This window comes from Mobula birostris, chromosome 4 (genome assembly GCF_030028105.1).
Source record: "Mobula birostris isolate sMobBir1 chromosome 4, sMobBir1.hap1, whole genome shotgun sequence".
In the NCBI taxonomy this organism is placed as follows: domain Eukaryota; kingdom Metazoa; phylum Chordata; class Chondrichthyes; order Myliobatiformes; family Myliobatidae; genus Mobula; species Mobula birostris.
In genome coordinates, this window is record NC_092373.1 from 65,023,243 (window position 1) to 65,050,347 (window position 27,105).

At 43.1% G+C, this 27,105-nt stretch overlaps 1 protein-coding gene across 4 annotated transcripts in view; it reads left to right on the forward strand.

Moving 5' to 3' along the window:
- Positions 1-977: 977 nt before the first annotated feature.
- Positions 978-27,105, forward strand: part of wdfy1 (WD repeat and FYVE domain containing 1) — a 55,012-nt gene continuing 28,884 nt past the window's right edge. The window contains exons 1-5 of one of the 4 annotated variants that reach the window (XM_072255480.1): positions 1,067-1,151; positions 7,526-7,692; positions 11,374-11,441; positions 19,993-20,066; positions 24,766-24,820. In XM_072255480.1, the coding sequence (XP_072111581.1) occupies positions 7,565-7,692; positions 11,374-11,441; positions 19,993-20,066; positions 24,766-24,820 (325 nt within the window). In that variant the 5' untranslated portion in view covers positions 1,067-1,151; positions 7,526-7,564. Of the gene's footprint in view, positions 1,152-7,525; positions 7,693-11,373; positions 11,442-19,992; positions 20,067-20,439; positions 20,555-24,765; positions 24,821-27,105 lie in introns of those variants that run through there. The other 3 variants (XM_072255479.1, XM_072255482.1, XM_072255481.1) reach the window with 3 other exon arrangements.

Consider the following 27,105-nt stretch of genomic DNA (forward strand, 5'->3'; position numbering starts at 1 on the left):
GGAGAATTGTGTACAGTTCTGGTCACCAAATTATGGGAAAGATGTCAACAAAATATAGAGAGTACAGAGAAGATTTACTGTAATGTCACCTGGTTTCATCTCCCAAGTTACAGAGAAAGGTTGAACAAGTTAGGTCTTTATTCTTTGGAGCGTAGGAGGTTGAGGGGGGACTTGATAGAGGTATTTAAAATTATGAGGGGGATAGATATAGTTGACGTGGATAGGCTTTTTCCATTGAGAGTGGGGGAGATTCAAACAATAGGACATGAGTTGAAAGTTTAAGGGCAAAAGTTTAGGGGTAACACGAGGGGGAACTTCTTTACTCAGAGAATGTTAGCTGTGTGGAACCAGCTTCCAGCAGAAGTGGTTGAGGCAGGTTCAATGTTGTCGTTTAAAGTTAAACTGGACAGCTATATGGACAGGAAAGGAATAGAGGATATGGGCTGAGTGCAGGTCGGTGGGACTTGGTGAGAGTAAGAGCTTGGCATGGACTAGAAGGGCCGAGATGGCTTGTTTCCGTGCTGTAATTGTTATATGGTTATATACACAGTACGTCATTATTTCCTCCAAATCATGTGTAAAACATAAATATTTATTGTTCAATTTCAAGCAATGGGATTGACAGGTAGATTTATAAAGTGGGGAGAAAATGGTATATTAACAAATGTTGGAAACTTTTTCATAATAGTTGAAGTATGATTATGAGAAGCTTGAAGACACGAGAGACTGCAGGCACTGAAACTGGGGCACAAAAATAAACTGCTGGAGGAACTCAGCGGGTCGAGTAGCGTCTGTGGAGGAAAAAGAAAGTGTCAAACACCTGCATCAGGACTGGTGAATTTATAACACGCTTTTTATGCCCCGGTATCTCGATCAAACCAATTGCATTTGTAACCCGAAGCTGGATGCCAATCATTTGCTAATGACAGCTTGTTTCGGCCTCCTCTATTGGAGTGAATACGGTAAACAGAAAGAAAAAGCCTGTCAGCTGATCACTGTCTAAAAGGCAGTAAGATGGCGGCAGAAATCCATTCCAGGATGCAAAGTAGTCGGCCGGTGCTGCTGAACAAAATCGAGGGGCACCAGGACACGGTAAATGGGGCGATCCTTATCCCGAAGGAGGACGGGGTGATCACAGTGAGCGAGGACAGGTATGGAGAAGCCTCTGGGTATCAACATCTGGGGCTGTAGATTTGGGGTCGGGAACTCTTCCGTAAAAAAAAACGGTAAATGTTGGAAAGACAAGAAATTCTGCAGATGCTGGAAATCCAACACACACAAAATGCTGGAGGAACTCAGCAGGTCAGGCAGTATCTATGGAAATGAATAAACAGTCGACTTTTAGGGCCGAGACCCTAGTCAGACTCAGAAGCCTTATAGAAGGACTGTGTGCGGATTTTGTGTGTGTCCGTGCGCATCACTGTCGTCCCGAGCAGACGTCGGTTTCTTTGTGAAACTAACGAGTTCGCGGGTGGTTTCTCCACCGGTACATTTGTTTACATCTTGTTCGATCTCTGGTTCGGTGGCACAGCAGTCACTCAACTCACCGCCTCTCCCGGCTTCTGGTGTGTGTAAGCAACGATGCAGTTTCTCCCACCCTCGGTATTTTTGGAAGAAGTCGGTTTCGGTTGTAAAAGAAATCGTCATTTTTCTGGCTTCGCCTGTTTCTTTTTCAACTGGAAAAATTTTTACGACCTGAGGGATGTTTTACGAGGTTTGAACATGTACATTAAACAATTCAAGATGGGAGGTAGACTGAGCTAACTTTATTAAAGTCTTAAAAAGAAAGCACTGTCTATCAAGCTCCTCGTTTTTATGTAAGAAAGAATTGTCATTCTGAAACGTTAATTGGCGCTGCAGATATTGACAGCTGCAACTATTGTATCTCTTTTGAAATTTTCATGACTTGCGCAAGGAAAGTAAATTTGTTTTTCAACAAAAACTTTTTTTCAGGTTGTATTGTGGGCGCAATCTCTTTATAATTGATAAAGTTAACATTACATTGAAAATTTTATGGATGAATGGAATGAGATTTTATATAGATGGCTCAAGTTTATTTTTTTCTCTGGTACGTTAAAGGTTTCTGCCTTCATTGAAAATATTCTGACAATTTAACCTAATCCCTACAACAAAATTTGTGTAAAAACGTGTTAATAGCTGTTCATTGTTACCTTATATGGCTTCAATGATAAATTCAGTTTTGATTTAAACAAAATATTTAGTTTTGCATGTTGAATGAGCTATTACCTTTACCTGTATCCTTATATGTTACGTACCCCATAACTAGGTTGCCAAACCAGCAGAAATGGATCACTCAGTTGGAGTCTGGATTACTAGAACTAAGAAAGTTTTATTAAAGAAACAAGCAACACAGTACTCTAATCAAAAAAGGATAATAAATGCAACAGTTCAGCAATGATAAACACACATGTACACAGAATTAAGATAACAAGATTAATCAAGCTCTATCGTTGTCTAGGGGTAAATGACCAATTTCAAAGTGATGCAAAGTTCAGTCCAATTTAGTTCAGTTCGCAGTAATCGTTGCCGTGGTGATGGACAATGTGGGGGGAAGGAGAGAGAGAACAAGAACGAATGATCATCCAAAACGGCTTCCACACACAGACCTGCAATATTGCTCACAAGCAGCTTTCAGGCGAGTCCTTTGTGATGTCACCTGAGGTCACCGACTGTGACCCCTCCTCCAGATGCGGTCGATCCTCTGCAGTGAACCTGGCACCCAAGCAAGGGTGAACACACACCGGGTTCCCGCTGATTGTACCTTTCCACCCTGTGCGTCTATGGCTTGGTTCCGCAACCAGCCTGCCAAATGACTCCCGCCGACTTGCGGGGGGGGGCCCCGCTTCCAGGGTCTGGTTACCTCGCGGTGTCGTGTGTGTCTTGCCTTAGCGAACCTGTCCCTTTTTATCCCCCTGCTGGGGTATCGCCTGTCCATCACACTTCAAACAGTTCAGAGTTCAAAGGGGGAGCCGATCTTGACAATACCCAGACTGATGGCTCCTTCATTAACATCTGCAAATGCTGCTTCATTGTGTTCCTTATCTCTCCCTCCCCTGAGGACAGGTGGCAGACCAACTGCTGATGCCACTGGTGCTAGCCCAGGCCAGCAAACATCTTAATTTATGTGTATTCTCGTCACACTTCCCCCCTTTAAGGATTTTTACTGGGGTAAAAATTACAAACATGAGTACATTATTTGATACACACAAATATACATCTTTATCAGCTATTTGGCTAATACAGAGAATTTGAAGTTGTCAACACCTGACAGACAGTCAGCCATCACATTTTCTGTTCCTTTTATATGTGCTATTAATAATCCCTTAGACCAAGCTCCAATTTAGCAAACTTCATAGTGACCAAAAACACTGATGAATTGCGATCAATGTAACCTCTCATTTGGTTTTGTCCCGGACCACAATAACAAGGGTCGTCCCATTCCGACTAAGTTTTCTCTCGCAAGGGCTTAGTAGGAGGGGGAGGGGTAGTGACTGCAGAGTTATTGCAAAACTTCCTACAGTACCCCACCATCTCCAAGAGCCTTCTGAGGGCCCTCTTGTCTGTTGGGGTTGGGAGGTCAGCGATAGCCTGCACTGTAGCTTGCATCGCTGCCAGCTGCCCCTGTGTCACCACAATTCCCAGGTAAGTGACCTTAGTGTGGCCGAACTCATTTTTTTCAAGGTTCACTATCAAGCTGGCTTCAGACAGCCATATTAAATTGCCAATACACACCTCTGTGTTCGTCAGCCCTTTAGTCACTGAATTACTCATTCTATATGGATGTTGCTTACTAGGCTGACCTATTATAACAGACACCACCCAACGTCCCAGTTCTTTGCATCGCCTCGGGACAATCAAACACACGGGTGCGAGTCGTTTAATTACTTCTCCTAAAGAGTCGCTTTGTTCGGGGATTAAGGGAGAGACCTTATCAGCAGACCTGGCCAAAACAATAGCCTTCTCCCATCTGATCGATACCATACTAATCTTTTCAAAATGTTTTTTTTCTCTTATCAGGGGGCTCCTAGCTTCATTGATTTCCGCGCTAACCCCAACTAGGTTTGTTAGCATATCAAAAGCCTGTGACCGTCCCAGTTCGCGTCGGCCATAATCAATAACATCCTTCCCCCTGTGCAGCCGGTAAATCTCTTTCATGATTCCACCAACTGTTTCCTCCAGCACCGCAAAATGTCCACCGGGGGGTACCTTGTGGGCCAGGTTAAAAACCTCATCCCCATAACTCTTTTGCACCACCCCCCATTCCTCATCTGTTAGCACGGCACTTGGTCTCCCTTGCTTCCTTAGCACTTCCTCCTCCACACAATAGCCTACTAGTTCCCTTGTCAAGTCTGTGTCAGAGAGAGCTGTCTCTGCCAAAACCATCAGCCCCTCGTCTCGCTCCCGCGCCTGCACAAATTCTTTCCTGGCTAATGCTACGTCTATCCCAGCTCCCTCACTACCTCTTGTCTCACTACACTCCTTCTTTTCATTTTCTACCCCCATCTCGTACAAGACTGGCAAAAACGTTTCAGCTAAATTCACTACCGCAGCCCCATGATGAACCTGTGAGTCCATGGGCGGGGCCTCACTGCTGGCAGGCTGACCTGTCAATCTCACTGCTGGGAACACGATTCCCCCGGCGAGGTCATTACCGAGCAAGAATTCCACGCCTTTCATCGGTAATTCGGACCTCACCCCGATCGTGACTAGTCCAGAGACCAGGTTGCTTTGTAAGTGTATCTGGTGCAAAGGGACTGACTGTATCCCTTCCCCAACACCTTTGACCTTTACCTCCCCAGTCTGGGTCTCTGAGCTAAACTCTAATACAGTCTTCAGTATTAGTGACTGACGTGCTCCCGTGTCTCTCCAGATCCGCACTGGAACTGGTTTTAACCCCTCCTTCACTGACACCAATCCGGCCGAGATAAACCTCTGGCGCCCTTCCTGAACTTTGGCAGATCTGTCCTTCCCTAGCGGTTCGTTTACCAGCTCGATACAGCCAGTCAAAATAGCTGTCTTCCCTTTTCCCGTCTCCTTCTTTGGGGCAAAGCACCTGGACGCAAAGTGTCCGACTTTCCTGCAATTATAACAGACGACCCCAGGAGACTTCCTACCAGACTGCTCCCGGTCTACCTTATCCTTCTCACTAGTCCCTGGCTTACTTTCTGACTTTTCCAGCGGACTCTCCCCGCCGTCCTGACTACCCTTCTGGTCGCCTTTACTCGGGGCAAACTTCATTTTATGCATCAACGCATACTCATCCGCTAACTTAGCAGTTGCGGCTAACGTGGCTGCCTCTTTCTCATCTAGGTAGGGTCTCATACCCTCAGGGACACAACCTTTAAACTGCTCACTCAGGATCAGCTGCAGCAGTCAGTCATAATCCCCCTCTACCCTCTTCGAGGTGCACCAACGCTCACAATATGTCTGCATCTCACGGGCAAACTCCAAATACGTGCGGTCCCACTGCTTCCTCGCATTCCGGAACCTCTGCCGGTATGCCTCCGGGACCAACTCATAAATCCTGAGGATGGCCTCTTTCACCACCTCATACCTCTGGGCATCTTCCGCGGACAAAGCAGAGTAAGCTTGTTGGGCTTTCCCTTTCAGTACAATCTGAAGCAAAACAGCCCACTTATCCCTCGGCCAGTCCTGACTTGTAGCCACTTTTTCAAAATGGAGAAAGTACCGATCCACGTCGGTATCATCAAATGGGGGAACCAGCCTAACCTCCTGGGTCGCCCGGAACCCTCCACCTTGGTTCGGCACGAGCCCCTGCTCTGCCCTTATCTTTAACTTCTCCAGCTGGAATTCCCTTTCCCTCTGTTTCTCCTCTCGCTCCAGCTGTCTCTCTCTCTCTCTCCTGCCTTTCTAACTCTCTCTCCTTCTCCCGCCTTTCTAACTCTTTCTCTTTCTCCCGCCTTTCTAACTGCTTCTCTTCATGTTCTAACTGCCGTACCTGGAACTCGTGCTCGAGTCTCAGTTTTTCAAGCTGTACCTGTACCACGTCTCCAGCAGGTTTTTCAATAGACACCACCCCCAGCTCGCCTTGGGGAAACACACCTTTAGATGCATAGTGCTCTACGATAGCTCTGTCTATCTCCTCTCTCCTCATTGTCAACTTCCCCTTAGCAAGATTCAACAGTTTGGCCACAGCTACCAATTCCGATTTCCGGGCATCCTCTAATGCCTCCAAGGTCGGCGCCTTTATAAATTCCTCAGCCTCCATTTCTGCTGTTTGTCTTTTCTTTCTTTCAGGAATTTTGACCCAATCAATTAACTCCGTCCCAAATTTAGCGTTCAAAATCGCGGGCGAGAACCCCACTTATGTTACGTACCCCGTAACTGGGTTGCCAAACCAGCAGAAATGGATCACTCAGTTGGAGTCTGGATTACTAGAACTAAGAAAGTTTTATTAAAGAAACAAGCAACACAGTACTCTAATCAAAAAAGGATAATAAATGCAACAGTTCAGCAATGATAAACACACATGTACACAGAATTAAGATAACAAGATTAATCAAACTCTATCGTTGTCTAGGGGTAAATGACCAATTTCAAAGTGATGCAAAGTTCAGTCCAATTTAGTTCAGTTCGCAGTAATCGTTGCCGTGGTGATGGACAATGTGGGGGAAGGAGAGAGAGAACAAGAACGACTGATCATTCAGAACGGCTTCCACTCACAGACCTGCGATATTGCTCACAAGCAGCTTTCGGGCGAGTCCTTTGTGATGTCACCTGAGGTCACCGACTGTGACCCCTCCTCCAGATGCGGTCGATCCTCTGCAGTGAACCTGGCACCCAAGCAAGTGTGGACACACACCGGGTTCCCGCTGATTGTACCTTTCCACCCTGTGCGTCTATGGCTTGGTTCCGCAACCAGCCTTCCGAACGACTCCCGCCGACTTGTGGGGCAGCCCCGCTTCCAGGGTCTCGTTACCTCGCGGTGTGTGTGTCTTGCCTTAGCGAACCTGTCCCTTTTTATCCCCCTGCTGGGGTATCGCCTGTCCATCACTTCAAACAGTTCAGGGTTCAAAGGGGGAGCCGATCTTGACAATACCCAGACTGATGGCTCCTTCATTAACATCTCCAATTACTGCTTCATTGTGTTCCTTATCTCTCCCTCCCCTGAGGACAGGTGGCAGACCAACTGCTGATGCCACTGGTGCTAGCCCAGGCCAGCAAACATCTTAATTTATGTGTATTCTCGTCACATACGAAAGTCAAAAGCATGTAACGTTTATAAATCCTGCTGTATTATTTATTTCAAGATCAAAGATTTATTTCAACCGGATATCCTGATTATAAATATTAGACTAGTTTCATATTTTTGAGAAAAAAGTCGGTGAGCTACCATTACTCAATTATTTTGAATTAGAAAATATACTAAAGTTTCCATATTGGTTCTTAATCATTGCCTATACTACTTACTTCTTCATTAAAACAGCGAGAATAATCAAAGACCGCACCCATCCTGGACATTCTCTCTTCGCTCTCCCAACAGGTAAAGAAGACTGAAAACAGGTACCACCAGGTCGAATGAATGACAGCTTCTGTCCCACTATTTTCAGACACTTCAATGGGTCTCTTGTATGATAAGATGGACTCTTGGCCTCACAATCTACCTCCTTGTGATCTTGCACTTTATCTTTACCTGCACTCACTTTTTAGGTATCTATTACACATTTAATTGCATTGTTATTGTTTTACCTTTTTCTAGCTCAATGCACTGTGTCACTGTATAATAGCTAGATAGTTACTTTATTGATAGAACCATAGAACACTACAGCACAGAAAACAGGCCATTCGGCCCTTCTAGTCTGTGCCGAAACATTCCGCTAGTCCCATTGACCTGCATCCAGTCCATAACCCTCGAGACCTCTCCCATCCATGTACCTATCCAATTTATTCTTAAAACTTAAGAGTGAGTCCGCATTTACCATGTCAGATGGCAGCTGTCCCACCACTCCCTGAGTGAAGAAGCTCCCCCTAATGTTCCCCCTAAACCTTTCCCCTTTCACCCTAAAGCTGTGTCCTCTGGTATTTATCTTTCCTAATCTAAGTGGAAAGAGCCTATTCAGATTTACTCTGTCCATACCCCTCATAATTTTGTAAACCTCTATCAAATCTCCCTTCATTCTTCTATGCTGCAAGGAATAAAGTCCTAACCTGTTCAATCTTTCCCTGTAACTCAACTCCTGAAGACCCAGCAACATCTTAGTAAATCTTCTCTGCACTCTTTTAATCTTACTGATATCCTTCCTATAATTAGGGACCAGAACTGTACACAATACTCCAAATTTGGCCTCACCAATGTCTTATACAACCTCCCCATAACATCCCAACTCCTATACCCAACACTTTGATTTATGAATGCCAGGATGCCAAAAGCCCTGTGACGCCACTTTCAGGGAATTATGTATCTGAACTCCCAGATCTCTTTGTTCCTCTGCACTCCTCAGTGCCCTACCATTTACTGTGTATGCCCTACCTTGATTTGTCCTTCCAAAATGTAACACCTCACACTTGTCTGCATTAAATTCCATCTGCCACTTTCTGGCCCATTCTTCCAGTTGGTCCAGATCCCTCTGCAAGCTTTGAAAGCCTTCCTCGCTGTCCACAATGCCTCCTATCTTAGTGTCATCAGCAAACTTGCTGATCTAATTTACCACATTATTATCTAGATCATTGATATAGACAACAAACAACAATGGTCCCAGCACCAAAGAAAATCACAGTGTCACAGTAGCATAACAAATGCACAGTTATATAAATATTAGAAGAGAACAGAAAGAATAAGAAATAAGGTACCTCAAACAGTCTTAACGGAAGGGCGGGGGGGGGGTGTGGGGGGGAGGATGGTCATCACGTTCCTGGCTATAGGTTGACTCATTTTTGAGCCTGATGGCCGAGAGTAAGAATGGCCTCATATAGCACTCTTTGGAGCAGCGCTGTTGTCTTAGTCTATTACTAAAAGTGCTCCTCTGTTCAGCCGAGGTGGCATGCAGAGGGTGGGAAACATTATCTAGAATTGCCAGGATTATCTGTAGGGTCCTTTATTCTACCACATCCTCCAGTGTGTCCAGTCGGACTCCAATAACAGAGCCACTATTTCTAATCAGCTTATTGTGCCTGTTGGCATCACCCATGTTGATGCCTTTGCCCCAGCACACCACCGCAAAGAAGGTTATACTGGTGACAACAGACTGGTAGAGCATGTGGTGGAGAGGCTTGCATCCTGCGTCTCCTCACGAGGTAGAGGCAACTCTGGTCCTTCTGGTTCACAGTCTCTGTGTTGGTGGTCCACTCAAGTCCGTCATGCAGGTACACCCCCTGGTACTTGTAGGTTCGATTTGGTCTGTGGAGACAGTATGTATGACAAGTTTTTCATGTACCCTTGGTACATGTGACAATAATAAACCAATTACCATACAATGAATTAATATACCTATCAGGTAATAACTGAATGATTTTCACGCACGCACACACACGCAAAGCATCACTTATCTTGTGGCTGGAAGTGTTTGGGATTTTGGATTTTGGAATATTTGCATCTATATGAAGAGATAGCCTGGGGACGGAACCCAAGTCTAAACACAGAATCTATTTACATCACCTGTGCAGCTTCTGTACAGTCTGATGTGATGGACCCAGGTCCTCCGCACACTGTCGGCGTTGAATGACCACTCCTGACCGTGTCGTTCCAGCGCTGTGATTGGCTTCACATTTACATCAGCTTCAAACAGCTGCCTGTTCCACAGCAACTACAATGGGAGGGGGGGTTAGTTTGCTAGAATATTTTAAATGATTTTGTGCATAAAACTATAACCATCAGAAGGGTATGGTATTGCAACTTTGGCATCAAGGTGGAGTCGGTGGTTGTTTGCTGTCACCGTCATTTCCGACTGAGTTTATGTGCTCACCAGTAAGCAGTCTTTGTCTTACACTTGTTCATCACACACACTGTTGCAGCCATTCAGCATGTTCGATTTTTATCCGCAATGATCTTGGCAAACTCATCAATGAATTTCTCTGCAGGCCCTTTATCATGACAAATCTTTAGAAATTTAATACTGTGCATTTTAAACTTCTGCAACCAGTCTGCTGAATATTCACAAATGCCTTCAATTTTCAGTTCATCGTGACAGATCTTTGTTTATTTCATGATGAGCATACTGCTGAGCGGCATATGTTTACTCCAGCACTGATGAATCCACTCTTTCAATACACAGTCAAGATCTTCATTTTTCACTTTCTGCACTAACTTCTGTTCATTACATATGTGCTGTCACATCTCAAAACTGTCTGTGGGGCACAGAGACCTGCGCATCGCCTGGGAACCTTCCCAGCACCTTGTAGAATTTCCTATTTGTGACGTAATGTCAGTGCCCAAACCACTCCCAGATTTTGGAGGTTTTTGAATTTTTGAATTTTGGATAATGGTGCTTGACCTGTGTGTGTGTGTATTATACATACATACATATATACACACATATGTCAAACACCCTTATCCATATAAATTTTCTGTCCTACAATAGACATTTTCCATTTTAAAATATTTTAAGAAAATTAAAACAAATATTTCGGTAGTCAAATTGACTTTGCTCGCTATTTACTTTGAAAACTAGACTTTTAATGATGAGAATTGCTTTTGCCAACAAAATAGATGTGTTTTTTTGATTTGAATATTTTACTGTTCATGTGGTCATTACATAGTCATGCCGGTCATGATATGACTATTGAATTAAACAACAGTAAAGTTAGTTTGTCTCATGACTATTTTATCTCATAATTAACCATCAAAGTTATTCTGGAGAAAAATTTTAATCTTAACTAGTAGCAGCAACTGGGAGATTTCATTAATGCTTCCTTCATTCTGCTTGGGATGCTGTATTTATGAAATCTTAACTCATATTTCTGAATCATTTTGTTTATGTTCTCTTACACTCACTATGCTCGTATGAGACTTCTGAAATATTTGTACTGTCTTGAACTGTTTTTTAACGAAAATGTATTTGTTTTAATTAAGTTTGATGCAGAAAGTTAGTCTCCTTTTGCAATTATACTAGCACTCCTATATCCTGCACAGCAAGTAATACAGTTCCCTTCTTAAAGGGAGTTCAGTATTGCCCTTGTTCAAGATCCTAAATATATGAATTTGAAATTAAGGAAAACTATATTGCTAAATAGATATAAATGTGTAGGTTTCATTTTCCGTATGAGAGAGAGGAAGTATATGCAATTTGCTGTGACTGAAGCAATTATTTTGGGGCAAAGACATCCATTCCAATCGGAATATTTGCAAGAATTTTTCATGCACTATTTATAAGTATTTTCATGTACTTTCTGCAGAACAATGCGTGTGTGGTTGAAACGAGACAGTGGTCAGTACTGGCCAAGCATCTTTCACACATTATCAGGTGAGAAGAGTGTTTAAAAGTGTATTTTCTAATTGCCTTCAATAGAGCTTTTTACCAGGTGTGACCCTTTTCCCTTCCTTGGTTGATCGGAGGAGCTTGTTTTGCAGCAAAATACTGCAATGCCAGATCAGCTTCTGTTGTGGCTTTAAGGATTCTCCTTCATTAATCTGATGTGCAAGAAGGAAGCATCAACCGTGTCTATGATTCATTGATAAACTTTTCCTCCACATTGTGGTGATTGAGAAGTATGAATGATGCAGGTGGATTTTTACAGAATACACTGCATTCTGATGCACAATGTTGGCGTAAAAGTTCAACATCATTTGATGAAGCAGGTTTTTATGTGTATTGATGACAACTGACCAGAGTTACAAAGTAAAACCTACAGGGTACAACGAGTAATGAGGAAGGTGATAAATCTGATTGTAATATCAATTATTTGAAATTGTGGATTCAGGAGATGCCTCATTACAACCCTTGATCTATGGTCAAGTAAGGAGAACAACTGATAAAGTATAAATGTGAACTTGAAACATTTAGTTATTAGGCGCGTTGACTTCCGTTTTTCCCAACCAATCCCTCGACAATGACCCAACTCCACCCCGCCCCCCTCCCAAGCAATCTATGCAGTTGATTTGGAGCTCCCTATTCTTTTGTTGCCTGCCTGCCCATCCCAACATTTGGAGATTTTTATATCATTGCAATAAAATCAGAACTAGTAGGCGTAATCCAAAGCGGACCTGTAGAGGGAGAAACCAAATGAGAATCAGGTTTAATATCACTGACGTATGACGTGAAAATTGCTGTTTTGTGGCAACCGTACATTGAAATACATAATGATTTAAAAATAACTATAAATTACAATAAGGAATATACATAAAATTTTAAATTAACATGTGCAAGAAGAGAGCAAAACAAAATAGTGAGGTTGTTTTCATGGGCTCATTGTCCATTCAGAAATCTGATGAGGGGAAGAAGCTGTTCTTAAAATGTTGAATGTATGTTTTCAGGCTCCTGCACCTGCTCCCTGATGGTAGCAATGAGAAGAAGACATGTCCCGGGTGATGGGAGTCCTTAATGATGGATGCTGCTTCTTGAGGCTTTGCCTTTAGAAGGTGGCCTCAGTGCTGGCGAGGCTAGTGTCCATGATGAAACGGGCTTAGGTTTAAACTTTCTGCATCTTTTTCCAATCCTGAGGGGTGGCTGCTCCATACCAGGTGTTGATGTAACCAGTTAGAATGCTCTCCATGGTACAACTGTAGAAATTTGCGAGACTTTGGTGACATACCAAGTCTCCTTAAACTCCTAATGAAATAATGCCACTGTCGTGTCTTCTTTGTAATTGCATCAGTACGTTGGACCCAGGATAGATCTTCAGAGATGTTGATACCCAGGGACTTTTTCCACTGCTGATCTCTGGATGAGAACTGGTGTGTGTTCTCATGAGTTCCCCTTCCTGAAGTCCGCAATCATTTCCTTGGTTGTATTGATACTAAGTGCGAGGTTGTTTCTGCGACACCACTCTTTCTTTTCTGATCTTTTTATTATTATATTATTCAAAAAAATAACATGAGTACGTTGAAGTAACAACACTTGCAATGTCTCAAGGAAAAAAAGCATTATCTTAAAGATGGAAAAATTTTTTGATAACAAAAAAACCCTACTAAGCAGAAAAAGTGGGGGGAAAACCCCATTAGGTGTACAACCCCAGAGCCATGCGTCATACAAAAAGCTTCTAAAAATAAACATCAAACCACCAGCAAGAAAGAAAAATATACCAAAAAATTTACAATTAGATCGTTGAGAAAATCTTATCAATTATCTCAAATGATAATAACGAGCAATTGAGCCCCATCTTTTCTCAAAATCAAATAAAGGTTCAAAGGTTCGACTTCTAATTTTCTCCGAACTAAGACATAGTATCACTTGAGAGAACTATTGTGACAAAGTAGGAGCTGATGTATCTTTCCACTTCAACAAAATGGCCCTCCCAGCTATCAATGTAACAAATGCAATAACATGTTGGTCAGACACAGAAATGCCATGGATATTTTGAGGAATTATTCCAAAAAGCACAGTTAATTTGTTAGGTTGTAGATTAATTTTCAGTGCTTTAGAAATTGTGGAAAAAACTGACTTCCAAAACTGTTCCAGTATAGAACAAGAGCAAAACATGTGTCAGTGTAGCTATCTCAGTTTTACATCTATCATAATAACTATCAACATTAGGAAATATTTTAGAGAGTCTCTCCTTCGTCAAATGGTAACAATGTACAATTTTAAATTGAATCAGTGAATAACCAGCACAGGTTGAAGAAGAGTTAATCAGCTTCAGAATCTGCGTCCAATTCTCCATCATAAAAGTCAAATTGAGTTCCTTTCCCCAATCCTGTTTAATCTTAAATAAGGGACACTTATCCCATTGTAATAATAAATTATAAATTCTTCCAATAGAACCCTTCGTCGAAGGGTTTATACTCATAATAGTATCTAACAGGTCAGCCTCCAATATGTAAGGAAAATTACTGAACTATTTTTGTAAGAAATGTCTAACTTGAAGGTAATGCATTCAACCAGCTAATCTGTCTCACTCCTGTACGTTTGCTTGTCACCATCAGAAATTCTGCCAACAATGGTTGTGTCATTCTCAAATTCGTAGGTGGCATTTGAGCTGTGCCTAGCCACACAGTCATGGGTGTTGAGAAATTAGAGCAGTGGGCTGAGTTTGCATCCTTCAATTGCGACAGTATTGATTGTTATTTCTGATCCACACTGACTGTGGTCTCCTGGTGAGGTAATCAAGGATCCAGTTGCAGTGGGAGGTATAGCCACCCAGATTCTGAGCTTATTGATTAGAACTGAGGGTATGATTGTGTTGAACGTTTAGCTATTATCAATAAATAGCAGCCTGACATAGATATTACAATTGTCCAGGTGATCCAAAACCTAGTGGACAGCCAGTGTGAGCGTATCTGCTGTAGACCTATTGTGGCGATTGGCAAATTGTAGTACGTTCAGGTCCTTTCTTAGGCAGGAGTTGATTTATGGCCATGACCAGCCTCTCAAAGCATTTCATCACCGTAGATGTGAGCACAGTTGGGGGATAGTTGTTGAGGTAGCTCGCCTTGCTTTTTTTGGGCACTGGTATGATTGTCACCCCTTTGAAGCAAGTTGGAGCCTCTAACTGCAACAGTCAGAGATTGAAGATGTCATTAAACATTCCCAACAGTTGGTAGGCACAGATTTTCAATGTCCTACCAGGTGCACCATCAGTGCTTGACACCTTGCTAGGATTCACACTCCTGAAAGATGTTCTGGCGTCAGCCTCTGAGACAACGATCACAGGATCGCTAGATGCTGCAGGAATTCTCAAAATGTAGGTTTATTCTCCCTTTCAAAGCATGCAGGAAAGCATTAAGCCCGTCTGGGAGTGCAGCATCACAGCTATTCTTGATGTTAGGTCTCGCCTTGTAGGAAGTAATGGCCTGCAAACCTTGACAGAGCAGGCGAGCATCCAATTCTGTTTCCACCTTCAATAGGGATTATATTTTTGCCCTTAAAATAGTCTTCTGTAGGTCATACCAGGACTCCTTGAGTAGTTCTGGATCAACCAGTCTACTGATACCCTTGTCTGTGTCTCTGGATTTCAGCTGTAAAAGTCCTAGATGGGAATATTTGATTATTACCATCAGAGATGCATGCAAAGAGTTGTGACTTATCAGCACAGTCTTGTAAGTGTTCTGGATGAATGATGTTTCTGATTAACCTAAAACAAATTCTTTCTCCATGGTGTTTGTTGTCCATTTATTTCCATAATATTTTTATATTCTTGTACTCATTGAGCTTGGCTTTCTGATAGCTTCCATTTAGACTGCCTGATTTGTCTGGCACTGATCCCTTCACTTTTTAGAAAATGACAATCGAGAAACTGCAGATGCTGGAAACCTGAAACAGAAACAGGAAAGGTTGGGCAGCATCTCTAGAAAGAGAGGTAGAGTTAACGTTTCAGGTTGTAAATCTTCCCCGTCACAGGCCCAGCACAGAATTTGTAGGTTGTTCTTGAAACGTGTTGCTGTCCCAGTCACTTATCAGTCATGTGTCCCCTATCCCCACACAATCGATGGCTTTATTCTTTCGTTGTTGCTCTATTTAGATCAGCTTGATGGCAATTTTCTGCCCCGCTGAGCTGCTGAGTTTGTTTATATCATTGTGCTGCACTTCTGTCCCATTTTCTTTTGACATTATTCCTGTCCCTTCCTGCACCCAGGTATTCTTATTACTGGAAAGCTTGGAGTCTGAGACTGGCATGCTACTCCTCTAACAGAGCCTCACAAGAAGCCCTGGAACTTTTCCTATCTGCACCTCCTCCTGTTTTCCTCCTTTCTATTGTGTTAAGTGTTAAAAAGAGCATGTTGTAAATATATTGCAGGCTTCTACCTCAACCATGCTTTTAGACCGTGACTTTAGGCCTTTGCTATTCTCTGGGGTGAGATAATTTTCCTCAACTGTTCTGTAACCATTCTGCCAATTGCATTAAATCTATGCTTCCTAATCATTTACCTCACAGTGGGGGGGAGGTTGGGGGGAGGTATTTTAGGCCTCTCAGCTTTATGCATACTTTTTTTGCTCTTCTGTCTTTTGGAAAGAATTGAGGAATTTCATTAATTTCTTCTGTTACTGTAGCATCTTTCCTGTAATGAGGCAATTCCATGTTGTACTGTAGCTGTGCTTGATCCTCTGGTTCCTGAATATATACAGGTTACAGAAGTCATGATGTTGCACAAATTCTCTGAATTTTTTTTCAAGATAGTTATGATATTAATAAAATGTTTCATGGTATTTTTAACAACTGGATATAGTACCTATTCCATGGACGCCTTCAAAGCGATTGCGCAACCACCAACTGCGACTCCAGCCTTGAACTCCAGGCCGGGTCTTTATGTGCTGTTATTGTGACTCCCGTCTCCCCTTCCCCCACCACCAGTCTGCAACCCCGTCTCCCTCAGATCCCACTGTCAGCTCCTGGGCCCTCAGAGGCTCCATCTTCCTCTCACCCCAACCTTCCTCTCTCCACTGACTCCCCCAGCCTCCCCACTCCCCCCTCTGATCCTAGCTCTCATCCATGCCGGGTCTTTACCATCCCCTCTGACCTTCAGCTGTCTGAGGCCTAACGCTCTGTCCTCAGTAAGGGCCTCACCTTTGTCCCCCTTCGCCCACACCTCAGCGAGTTCCGCGTTCGCCATGGTGCGGAACTCTTCTTCTGCTGTCTCTGTCCTCGAGCCTACTTCTTCGGCAACGACTCTTCCACCCCCACCGATGACCCCTTCTCCCGTCTTCAACCCTCCTCCTCTTCATGGACACCCCGCTCTTGTCTTCTGCTTGCTCTGGATCTCTTTATCGCTAACTGCCGACGGGACATCAACGGTCTTGACTTCACCGCACCTTGTCCCCATTCCAACCTCACTCCTTCGGAACGCTCTGCTCTCCACTCCATCCGCACTAATCCTAACCTTATTATTAAACCCGCCGATAAGGGGGGTGCTGTTGTAGTCTGGCGTACTGACCTCTACCTTGCCGAGGCACAGCGACAACTCGTGGATACCTCCTCTTATTTACCCCTCGATTGTGACCCCACTAAGGAGCACCAGGCCATTGTCTCCCACACCATCACTGACTTTATCCGCTCAGGGAATCTCCCATCCACTGCTACCAACCTTATAGTTCCCACACCCCACACTTCCCATTTCTACCTCCTACCCAAGATCCACAAGCCTGCCTGTCCCGGTAGACCTATTGTCTCAGCTTGCTCCTGCCCCACCGAACTCGTTTCTGCATACCTCAACACGGTTTTATCTCCCCTTGTTCAATCCCTTCCTGCCTATGTTCGTGACACTTCTCACGCTCTTAAACTTTTCGATGATTTTAAGTTCCCTGGCCCCCACTGCTTTATTTTCACCATGGATGTCCAGTCCCTATATACTTCCATCCCGCATCAGGAAGGTCTCAAAGCTATCCGCTTCTTTTTAGATTCCAGACCTAATCAGTTCCCCTCTATCACCACTCTGCTCCATCTAGCGGAATTAGTCCTTACTCTTAATAATTCCTCCTTTGGCTCCTCCCACTTCCTCCAAACTAAAGGTGTAGCTATGGGCACCTGTATGGGTCCTAGCTATGCCTGTCGTTTTGTTGGCTTTGTGGAACAATCTATGTTCCAAACCTGTTCTGGTATCCGTCCCCCACTTTTCCTTCGCTACATCGACGACTGCATTGGCGCTGCTTCCTGCACGCATGCTGAGCTCGTTGACTTCATTAACTTTGCCTCCAACTTTCATCCTGCCCTCAAGTTTACCTGGTCCATTTCCGACACCTCCCTCACCTTTCTAGATCTTTCTGTCTCTATCTCTGGAGACAGCTTATGTACTGATGTCTACTATAAGCCTACTGACTCTCACAGCTATCTGGACTATTCTTCTTCTCACCCTGTCTCTTGCAAAAATGCCATCCCCTTCTCGCAATTCCTTCGTCTCCGCCGCATCTGCTCTCAGGATGAGGCTTTTCATTCCAGGATGAGGAAGATGTCCTTTTTTAAAGAAAGGGGCTTCCCTTCCTCCACCATCAACTCTGCTGTCAAACGTGTCTCCCCCATTTCACGCACATCTGCTCTCACTCCATCCTCCCGTCACTCCACTAGGAATAGGGTTCCCCTGGTCCTCACCTACCACCCCACCAGCCTCCGGGTCCAACATATTATTCTCCGTAACTTCCGCCACATCCAATGGGATCCCACCACTAAGCACATCTTTCCCTCCCCCACCCTGCTTTCCGCAGGGATCACTCCCTACGCGACTCCCTTGTCCATTCGTCCACCCCATCTCTCCCCACTGATCTCCCTCCTGGCACTTATCCTTGTAAGCGGAACAAGTGCTACACATGCCCTTACACTCCCTCCCTTACCACCATTCAGGGCCCCAGACAGTCCTTCCAGGTGAGGCAACACTTCACCTGTGAGTTGGCTGGGGTGATATACTGCATCCGGTGCTCTCGATGTGGCCTTCTATATATTGGCGAGACCCAACGCAGACTGGGAGATCATTTTGCTGAGCACCTACGCTCTGTCTGCAGAGAAAGCAAGATCTCCCAGTGGCCACACATTTTAATTCCACATCCCATTCCCATTCTGATATGTCTATCCACGGCCTCCTCTACTGTAAAGATGAAGCCACACTCAGGTTGGAGGAACAATACCTTATATTCCGTCTGGGTAGCCTCCAACCTGATGGCATGAACATCGACTTCTCAAACTTCCGCTAAGGCCCCACCTCCCCCTCGTACCCCATCGTTATTTATTTTTATACACACATTCTTTCTCTCTCTCTCCTTTTTCTCCCTCTGTCCCTCTCACTATACCCTTTGCCCATCCTCTGGGTTTTCCCCCTCCCCCTTTTCCTTCTCCCTGGGCCTCCTGTCCCATGATCCTCTCATATCCCTTTTGCCAATCACCTGTCCAGCTCTTGGCTCCATCCCTCCCCCTCCTGTCTTCTCCTATCATTTTGGATCTCCCCCTCCCCCTCCCACTTTCAAATCTCTTATTAGCTCTTCCTTCGGTTAGTCCTGACGAAGGGTCTCGGCCGGAAACGTGGACTGTACCTCTTCCTAGAGATGCTGCCTGGCCTGCTGCGTTCACCAGCATCTTTGATGATAATATCTGTTCCATTAGTTTACTTATGGGTAGCATTGTGATGAATGTTCAATGTAAGTAAAAGAATCAAAGTGTATGCAGAGTGATATAAAGTGGATTAACTATGGAAAACAGACATTCCTGACTTACAGAAAATGCAGATTCTTTGGAAGGGAACCTGCGAACTGCTTGTATTTTAGATTTTCATTACCACAAACTATCAAGGGAGTGTTGTAGTATCACAGGTTGTGGCTTTCAGAGTACATGTAATAGTTCATCACAAACTATGTGAACAACACCAAAGCTAGTCTTGTTCCTCTTTCTAACAAACAAAAAGAAAAGTGGGAACTTGTGTATAAATTGCTGAACTTGTTTCTGCAGTTTGAATGGAAGTAACTTCTGTACAATGAAGAATTTGGGATGTCCTAGGGCCATGACAGATCCCACTCAAGTACTCTTTTGTTCTTTTTATATAAACAGGGATATTTTTTTGTTTACAATGTTCTTTGATTTAAGGGATATTACATGAGCTAAGGCTGCTGCTAATCCTTCTGCACTAACAGCATAATCAATGTAAGGAGCTCTCGCATCTTCAGTTCAGAATAAGAGTGTCATTAGCCTGTTATTGAAAGGTTTGAGTTAGGATTATTACTGGAAATTATTCAAGTGCCACGGATTATCTTTGTGGATAGATCAAAAAAAGGAAAATCTAAAATATTGAAGTAACCCTGTTTGAAGGGGAGAAACCAATCTAACAGGTATGAATTTCACAGTTACAGAAGTTTGTGAATCTCCTGTGTATTTTTCTTCAAAGAGTAATATCTTGTGATGTGATCAGATGACATTAATAACTCAATTTCATTTTTTTTAAAGCACCCTGTTCTGCCATTGCCTACAATCCCGATCACAAACGGATTTTTATCGGACAAGATAATGGAGCAATTGTGGTATGTTTGCCTGTCTGCATTATGTTCTATTTCTCTTCTGGACATACTGGTTAAGATTAAAATAGATTAAGTTTTTTTTTATTGCCAGAGCAGGAATAAAACTGATCTAAGTTCAGTGTTAGATGTAAAGTCTGTTTACTTTCATTCTTTTGTATCTTTGCTAAGTCCTAAATGCATACATTCAAATGTTGTTTCACTTGGGTATTTACATATTTAGACCTTTACGGCTTCCTGCTCCCTACACACCCCCTCCTCATTCTACAATTATTTTGCTGTTGTTGGTGATTAACTGTTTTGGAAGATTTTATTAATGCTCCACTTAAAATAACTGTTAGCCTTAAAGAATGTGACCTGAAGTCATTTTCTCCCGAAGGAGGAACTGCTTCGAATTCCAATTATTATTTACAACTTCCAGAATCCATCAGGGCATGGCAGATTTGGCATTTGCCCCAAGATCTTCGTGTGCCAAGCTGTTGCTGCTGCACCTGGTACAGTATAACGTTCAGCTTCTATCCTAAACCACTAGGACTTCCAAATGAATGGGTTGCACAGTGAATTCATGAAGTGGGTTAGTCATGGAAAAGTGACAGCACAGAAAGGGGTAATTCACCCTATTGTGTCCATGCTAGCCAAAACTATAGACTATGTCAGCTGCTTTGGCTTTCCAATTTGGCCTTTTATATTCCAGCATTTCAAGTACTCGCCCAGGATTTTGTTTGCTTTTGGCTCTGTTGCTCTTTTAAGTGGCAAGTTCAAGAACCCCACTTCTCTCTGGGGCAAAGATTTTGGATGATTTTATATTTCTTCCCTCAATTCATTCTGCTTTTTTAAAAATCTGTATTTCAATGAATCAGAGTCATACTCTGTGGAAATAGGCCCTGAAGCCCAGCAAGTCCATGCCTACCATCATGTATCCATTTACAGCGTTCACCTTTTATTGTTCCCACAATGCCATCCACTCTCCACAGATACTGCAATTTACTTGTACACTAGTTTACAGTGGTCACTTAAATAATCAACCTGCATATCGTTATGAAACGGGAAGAGACCCGTGTTATTACAGGAAGAACATGCAAACCCCACATAGGCAGCAGCCGAGTTCAGGATTGAACCAGGGATGCTGAGGCTGTGAGGTAGCAGAGCTATTAAAAGCATCACTTCATTCCCTGGTTATTGACCTATTTTCTAAAAAAAATGATTAGTCCTTCTTAATTATTCTTTCTAGACCTTCTAGTTTCAGACTCTTGATTAAAGCTCATTCTGGAAAATGGGATTAAGCTGCTACAGTCCTGGCAACATTCTCCTAAAAATCTTTCTGGTGCTGTTGTGCCTTTCCTGTGGTGTGGTGAACTGAATTGTAGCCAGTCTTTCAGCTGTGGCCTAACTTGAGTAAAATATTCAGTTCTGACATGATCTGCCTATTCTTGTTTTCTGTGCTGAACAATGAGGACTTGAGTACCTGGTTAGCGCTCAGAATGCATACCCCGGAAAGAGCACCAATGGTACCAGAGCCTAAAGGAGTTTGTGTATTTGTATACGGACTGGTCTTTGGCTATTCATTACCTCTGGCTGGGAAAAGAAATGCAGCCAAACAAGGAGGGATGGGTGGAGATTGCATCCTGTAGGAGATCCCAGGTAAATTGTCAATATGTGAGAGGCTGCTGTTGGTTCTCAGCAATCACCCACACTAAACAGGATGCAGCCTTGGGCAAAGCTGAGGAGCAAGCCACTTCCTCTAGCCAGCCCAACAACAGCCCTCCCTTCTCGGAGCACGCCATGGATCATTCATTCTGTGGGAAAACCATTGGAGGGAGGGAGGGCGGGCAGGCATTCACAGCAGGGAGTTGAACAGAGGTTCACAAGTTTCCAGCGCAGCCTTGCTGCCCCAGTCATCTTGGTTCACTCCTGACCTTTGGTGCTGTGTGTGTGGATTTTGCATATTCTTCCTGTGACTGCCGGCATTTTCGTTCAGTCCCCCAGATTCCCCCCAAATCTTAAGGTTTTAAAATGTAATTAAGGCTGTTGCCATTTGACCCTAGCATGCAGCTGAATGGTTACATCTCGGAGGAGTTGAGAGGAGTGTGGGGAAAATGAAGTGGAATTAGTGTAAATAGGTATTTAATAGTAGGTGTGGTCTCAGTAGGTGGGCTGAAGGTCCTGTTTTTGTACTCTGATTCCATGATAGATGTTGTTTTGTTTAAGTTCATTGAGGTATGATATTGTGAATACTCAGACTCTCAGAGTAATTGCCTGGTAACTAATCAGCATTCTCTGGGATGGTACATTTTGTACTAATTATTCATAAAATGCGCTCTGATCTTCATCTAAGTCACAATGATAGACAAACACATTCTGCTTAAACTAATAACACACAAACAATTGTACTTTTTCTCTAATCAACACTGAGTACACCATTAAAACAATCACAGTCCAGGTTCAAAAGAAGTGTGTGAACCTCTGGGGTAATGCCTTTTACAAAAGTTATTTGGAGTCAAGTGTTCCAATCAATGAGATGAGATTGGAGGTGGGGGTTGCAGAGGTGCCCTCCCTATGCAAAAAAGACACACAGTTAGGTTCCTGACAGAGCCTGCTCTTCTCAAGAAAGATTTGTTTATGTGCACCATGCCTCAATTAAAACAATTTTTAGAGGTTCTTAGAAGAAGAATTGTAGAGGTGCATGAACCTGGAAAAGACAACAAAAGCATTTCTAAAGACCTGAGAGTTCATCAGTCCACAGTTGGAGAAAGTGTCTACAAATAGAAGAAATTCAGTCCTGTTGCTACTCTTCCTAGGAGTGGGTGTCCTGCGAAGATTGCACCAAGAGCACAACGTGCAGTGCTGAAGGAGGTGAAAAAGAACCCAAGGGTAACAGCAAAAGACCTGCAGAAATCTCTAGAACTTGTTAAAGTCTCTGTTCATGTGTCCACAATTAGAAAAACACTGATCAACAATGGTGTTCATTGCTCTCCAAGAAAAAATTGCTGCACATCTCAAGTTTGCAAAAGACCACTTGGATGTTCCACAACACTTCTGGGACAATGTTCTGTGGACAGATGACACAAAGTTCAACTTTTTGGAAGAAATGTTTTGAGGAACAAGGGTGCTACACACCAACACCAAAATCTCATCCCAGCTGTGAAGAATGGTGGAAGGAGCATCATGGTTTGGGACTGCTTTGCTGCCTCAGGGCCAGGGCAGCTTGCAATCGTGAGCAAACAATGAACTTAAAATGTTGGGGTAGCAGTCCATTCCCTGAAGCTTAATGGAAGTTGGTTGATGCAATAAGACAATGACCCAAAACGCAAGACACACAGAATGGTTTAAAAAGAAGAACATTTGTGTTTTGGAAATGGCCAAGTCACAATCCAGACCTTAACCCAATTGAGATGTTGTGGCATGACCTGAAGAGGGCTGTTCATGCAATTATCCGAGAAATATTGATGAACTGAAACAGTTTTGTATGGAGGAATGGTTTAAAATTTCTCCTTGCCATTATGCAAGGCTGATCAGCAGCTACAGGGAACTGCTTGGTGGAGATTATGTCTACTAAACGAGTTTCTACCAGTTATTAAATATGAGGGTTCACATACTTTTTCCAGCCTGGACTGTGAATGGTTAAACAATGTGTTCAATAAAGACATGAAAAGTACAATTGTTTGTTTGTTACTAGTTTAGGCAGATTCTGTATGTCTATTATTGTGACTTAGATGAAGATCAGACCATATTTTAAGTGTAATTAATGCAGAAAACCAAGTAATTGCAAAGGATTCACAAACTTTTTCTTGCAACTGTAGGTCCAATTCCATAAACAATCAGCCAGCCAAATTGCAATCTCTATCCATACGGCAGTGACAAAGCCGAATTTGGTTGTTTCCTTCTACAATACTTTATTAAAAGAATCCAGCTTCCCCCCCCCCCCCCTTTTGATATTGAAGGGTTTTTAATAAATTGGACCAAAAGGAACCACCTAAATTGTGTAGACTGCTCAGGTTAAATGGCATCTTTACCTGGGTCCCACAGTGCAGTTACTAGTTAAGGGCTGTGACGGTGCATTTGCCAGAAAGGACTTTGGTATACAAAAATTGCCAAGGTTGTGTGTGTTTGTGTGAGTGGAAGAGAGAGACCAACCTAAAAATCTTGATTATGACTTCTTTTTGAAAATACAGTTATGAACTCTTAACTAACTCGAGAGTGTCGAAGAACAATAAACTTCATCTCGCCCACGAAGATGGATTATGACTGTACCGTGTGCAGAGCACTAGTTGACAACTGTACATTATTCATAGAATGCAGTCCAGAATCCATTCTTCTGACAATCAATATTGGCAGTTCCCGACTGAGTCAACTGGAGCAAGGTTCAAGGTCCAGTCACAGTCAGAGCTCTTGCTAGCTATCAGCATGGTGCTTTCCCTGCTGGTTGTGGTTGCTCCTCCCCGTCGTTATTATGGGAACCCATAAATTCACTGGTAGTTTAGAAATGATATCCTGTAAACTGGTATAATATCTTTGCAGATAATTTTACCATTTCACACTAATCTCACAAGGCAGGCCTGGGCATGAAAACAATAAGATGGCATATTGTGCTACCCTTTTTTCACCAACACTACATAGCCTCTAGGCTTTGGTAATTATACTTTTGTAATCATTTTGTCTAAATTATTGAATAAGTGTTGATTACAAATATTTACATATATTTTAGGAGTTCCTCATGGCTGAAGATTTCAATAAAATGACTTACATAAAGACTTACCCAGGTATGTTGCCTTAATTATTTCGTATTGGTCATCACTATTTGACAAACAGCAGTATCAAATGTTATGTCTTCTGAGCTGGCAGTTTATTGGTAAATATGTTAGTGGTTCTTGACTATAGCTGAGGAATATTTGGTGTAAGAAAATCTTGGTACTATTTACTACTGATCTGACCTTTATTATTTGTCAGACTGGTGGCGACTGAGGTCCTAAATGTGTTTTTTTTTAAACTGGCATGATGATGATGTTGGAAGGATATGATTACAAGAAATAATGAACAATTTTGGTTTTGCCTTGGTTGGTCAGACTTCCCATCGTTTTTTCTTTAATCCTGCTGAAGGGTCTGGTCCAAAACGTCGACTATTTACTCTTTTCCATAGATGCTGCCTGGCTTGCTGAGTTCCTCCAGCATTTTGTGTGTGTTGCTCGAATTTCCAGCATCTGCAGATTTTCTCTTGCTTGTGTCTTGAGAAGGATGTTTGGTATTTTGCTTTGATTAATTTTGTTTTGAACCCATTGATTTCTCAGCAGAGGGGTTTGAGATGTGATTGTTTTTTCAGAGGAATGGTTTTAAATTTGAATTGATTTTATGGCAATAATTGAAATTCTAATTTCAGATTTAAAACCTCTGGTTCACTGTTTCACTATAGGCTGACTAAATATGCATTTGAACCTGTTACTTTAGAGCTGGAGTTTATTAGAGAAGCAAACATCTGTTTCTCATTGTAATCTGCATTGTGCTGACTTTAATGACTATTATTAAACTAGTGGTATGTAGAATAATATAGAATAAGTTCATATGTACTTTTTAAACTGTACAATATCTTAACTAGATTGATCTGCATGCATGGTAGAGTTATGAATTCAGTGTATCCTTTTGCTGATTATACTTGGATGTTTTACATGTTGACACACAATATCTTTTTGAGGTAATTGGTGATGTTTTAAATTTGAACCTCCTGGTTATATCTTGGAAATAATAAATCAATAATAAAACAATATCTTGAAATAATAAAGCTTTATTGAAAGGCGACATTCAGTAAGCTTCAGAACAGTGGCTTCTCCAAGGCCACATAAAATTGCAATTAAAAGTTAAAGTATAAACAACCGATATCTGACAACGTGCATTGGCAGTGGGGCGGGGGTGGAAAGGTGAATGATTCAAGCTGAGACTTTTCATTGGAAATGTTAAAAATTGAACCTTTTTAAGAGGAGGAGGGGAGCAGAAAACAAAGGGATCACCAGGATTTCGAGACTAATGAAAACCATTAAGCTGCCCCACCAGCCTCCGGGTCCAACATATAACTCTTCGTAACTTCCGCCACCTCCAACGGGATCCCACCACTAAGCACATCTTTCCCTCCCCCCGCTCTCTCTGCTTTCCGCAGGGATCACTCCCTACATGACTGCCTTGTCCATTCGTTCCCCCCCCCCCCCACATCCTTCCCCACCGATCTCCCTCCTGGCACTTATCCTTGTAAGCGGAACAAGTGCTACACATGCCCTTACACTTCCTCCTTCACTTCCATTCAGGGCCCCAGACAGTCCTTCCAGGTGAGGCGACACTTCACCTGTGAGTCGGCTGGGGTGATATACTGCGTCCGGTGCTCCCGATGTGGCCTTCTATATTTTGACGAGACCCAATGCAGACTGGGAGACCATATCGCTGAATACCTATGCTCTGTCTGCCAGAGAAAGCAAGATCTCCCAGTGGCCACACATTTTAATTCCACGTCCCATTCCCATTCTGATATGTCTATCCACGGCCTCCTCTACTGTAAAGATGAAGCCACACTCAGGTTGGAGGAACAACACCTTATATTCCGTCTGGGTAGCCTCCAACCTGATGGCATGAACATTGACTTCTCAAACTTCCGCTAATGCCCCACCTCCCCCTCGTACCCCATCCATTATTTATTTATATACACACATTCTTTCTCTCTCTCTCTCTCTCCTTTTTTTCTCTCTGTCCCTCTGACTATACCCCTTGCCCATCCTCTGGGTTTTCCCCCTCCCCCTTTTCCTTCTCCCTGGGCCTCCTGTCCCATGATCCTCTCGTATCCCTTTTGCCAATCAACTGTCCAGCTCTTGGCTCCATCCCTCCCCCTCCTGTCTTCTCCTATCATTTTGGATCTCCCCCTCCCCCTCCCTCTTTCAAATCTCTTACTAGCTCTTCTTTCAGTTAGTCCTGACGAAGGGTCTCGCCCCAAAATGTCGACTGTACCTCTTCCTAGAGATGCTGCCTGGCCTGCTGCGTTCACCAGCAACTTTTATGTGAGCTGCGTTAA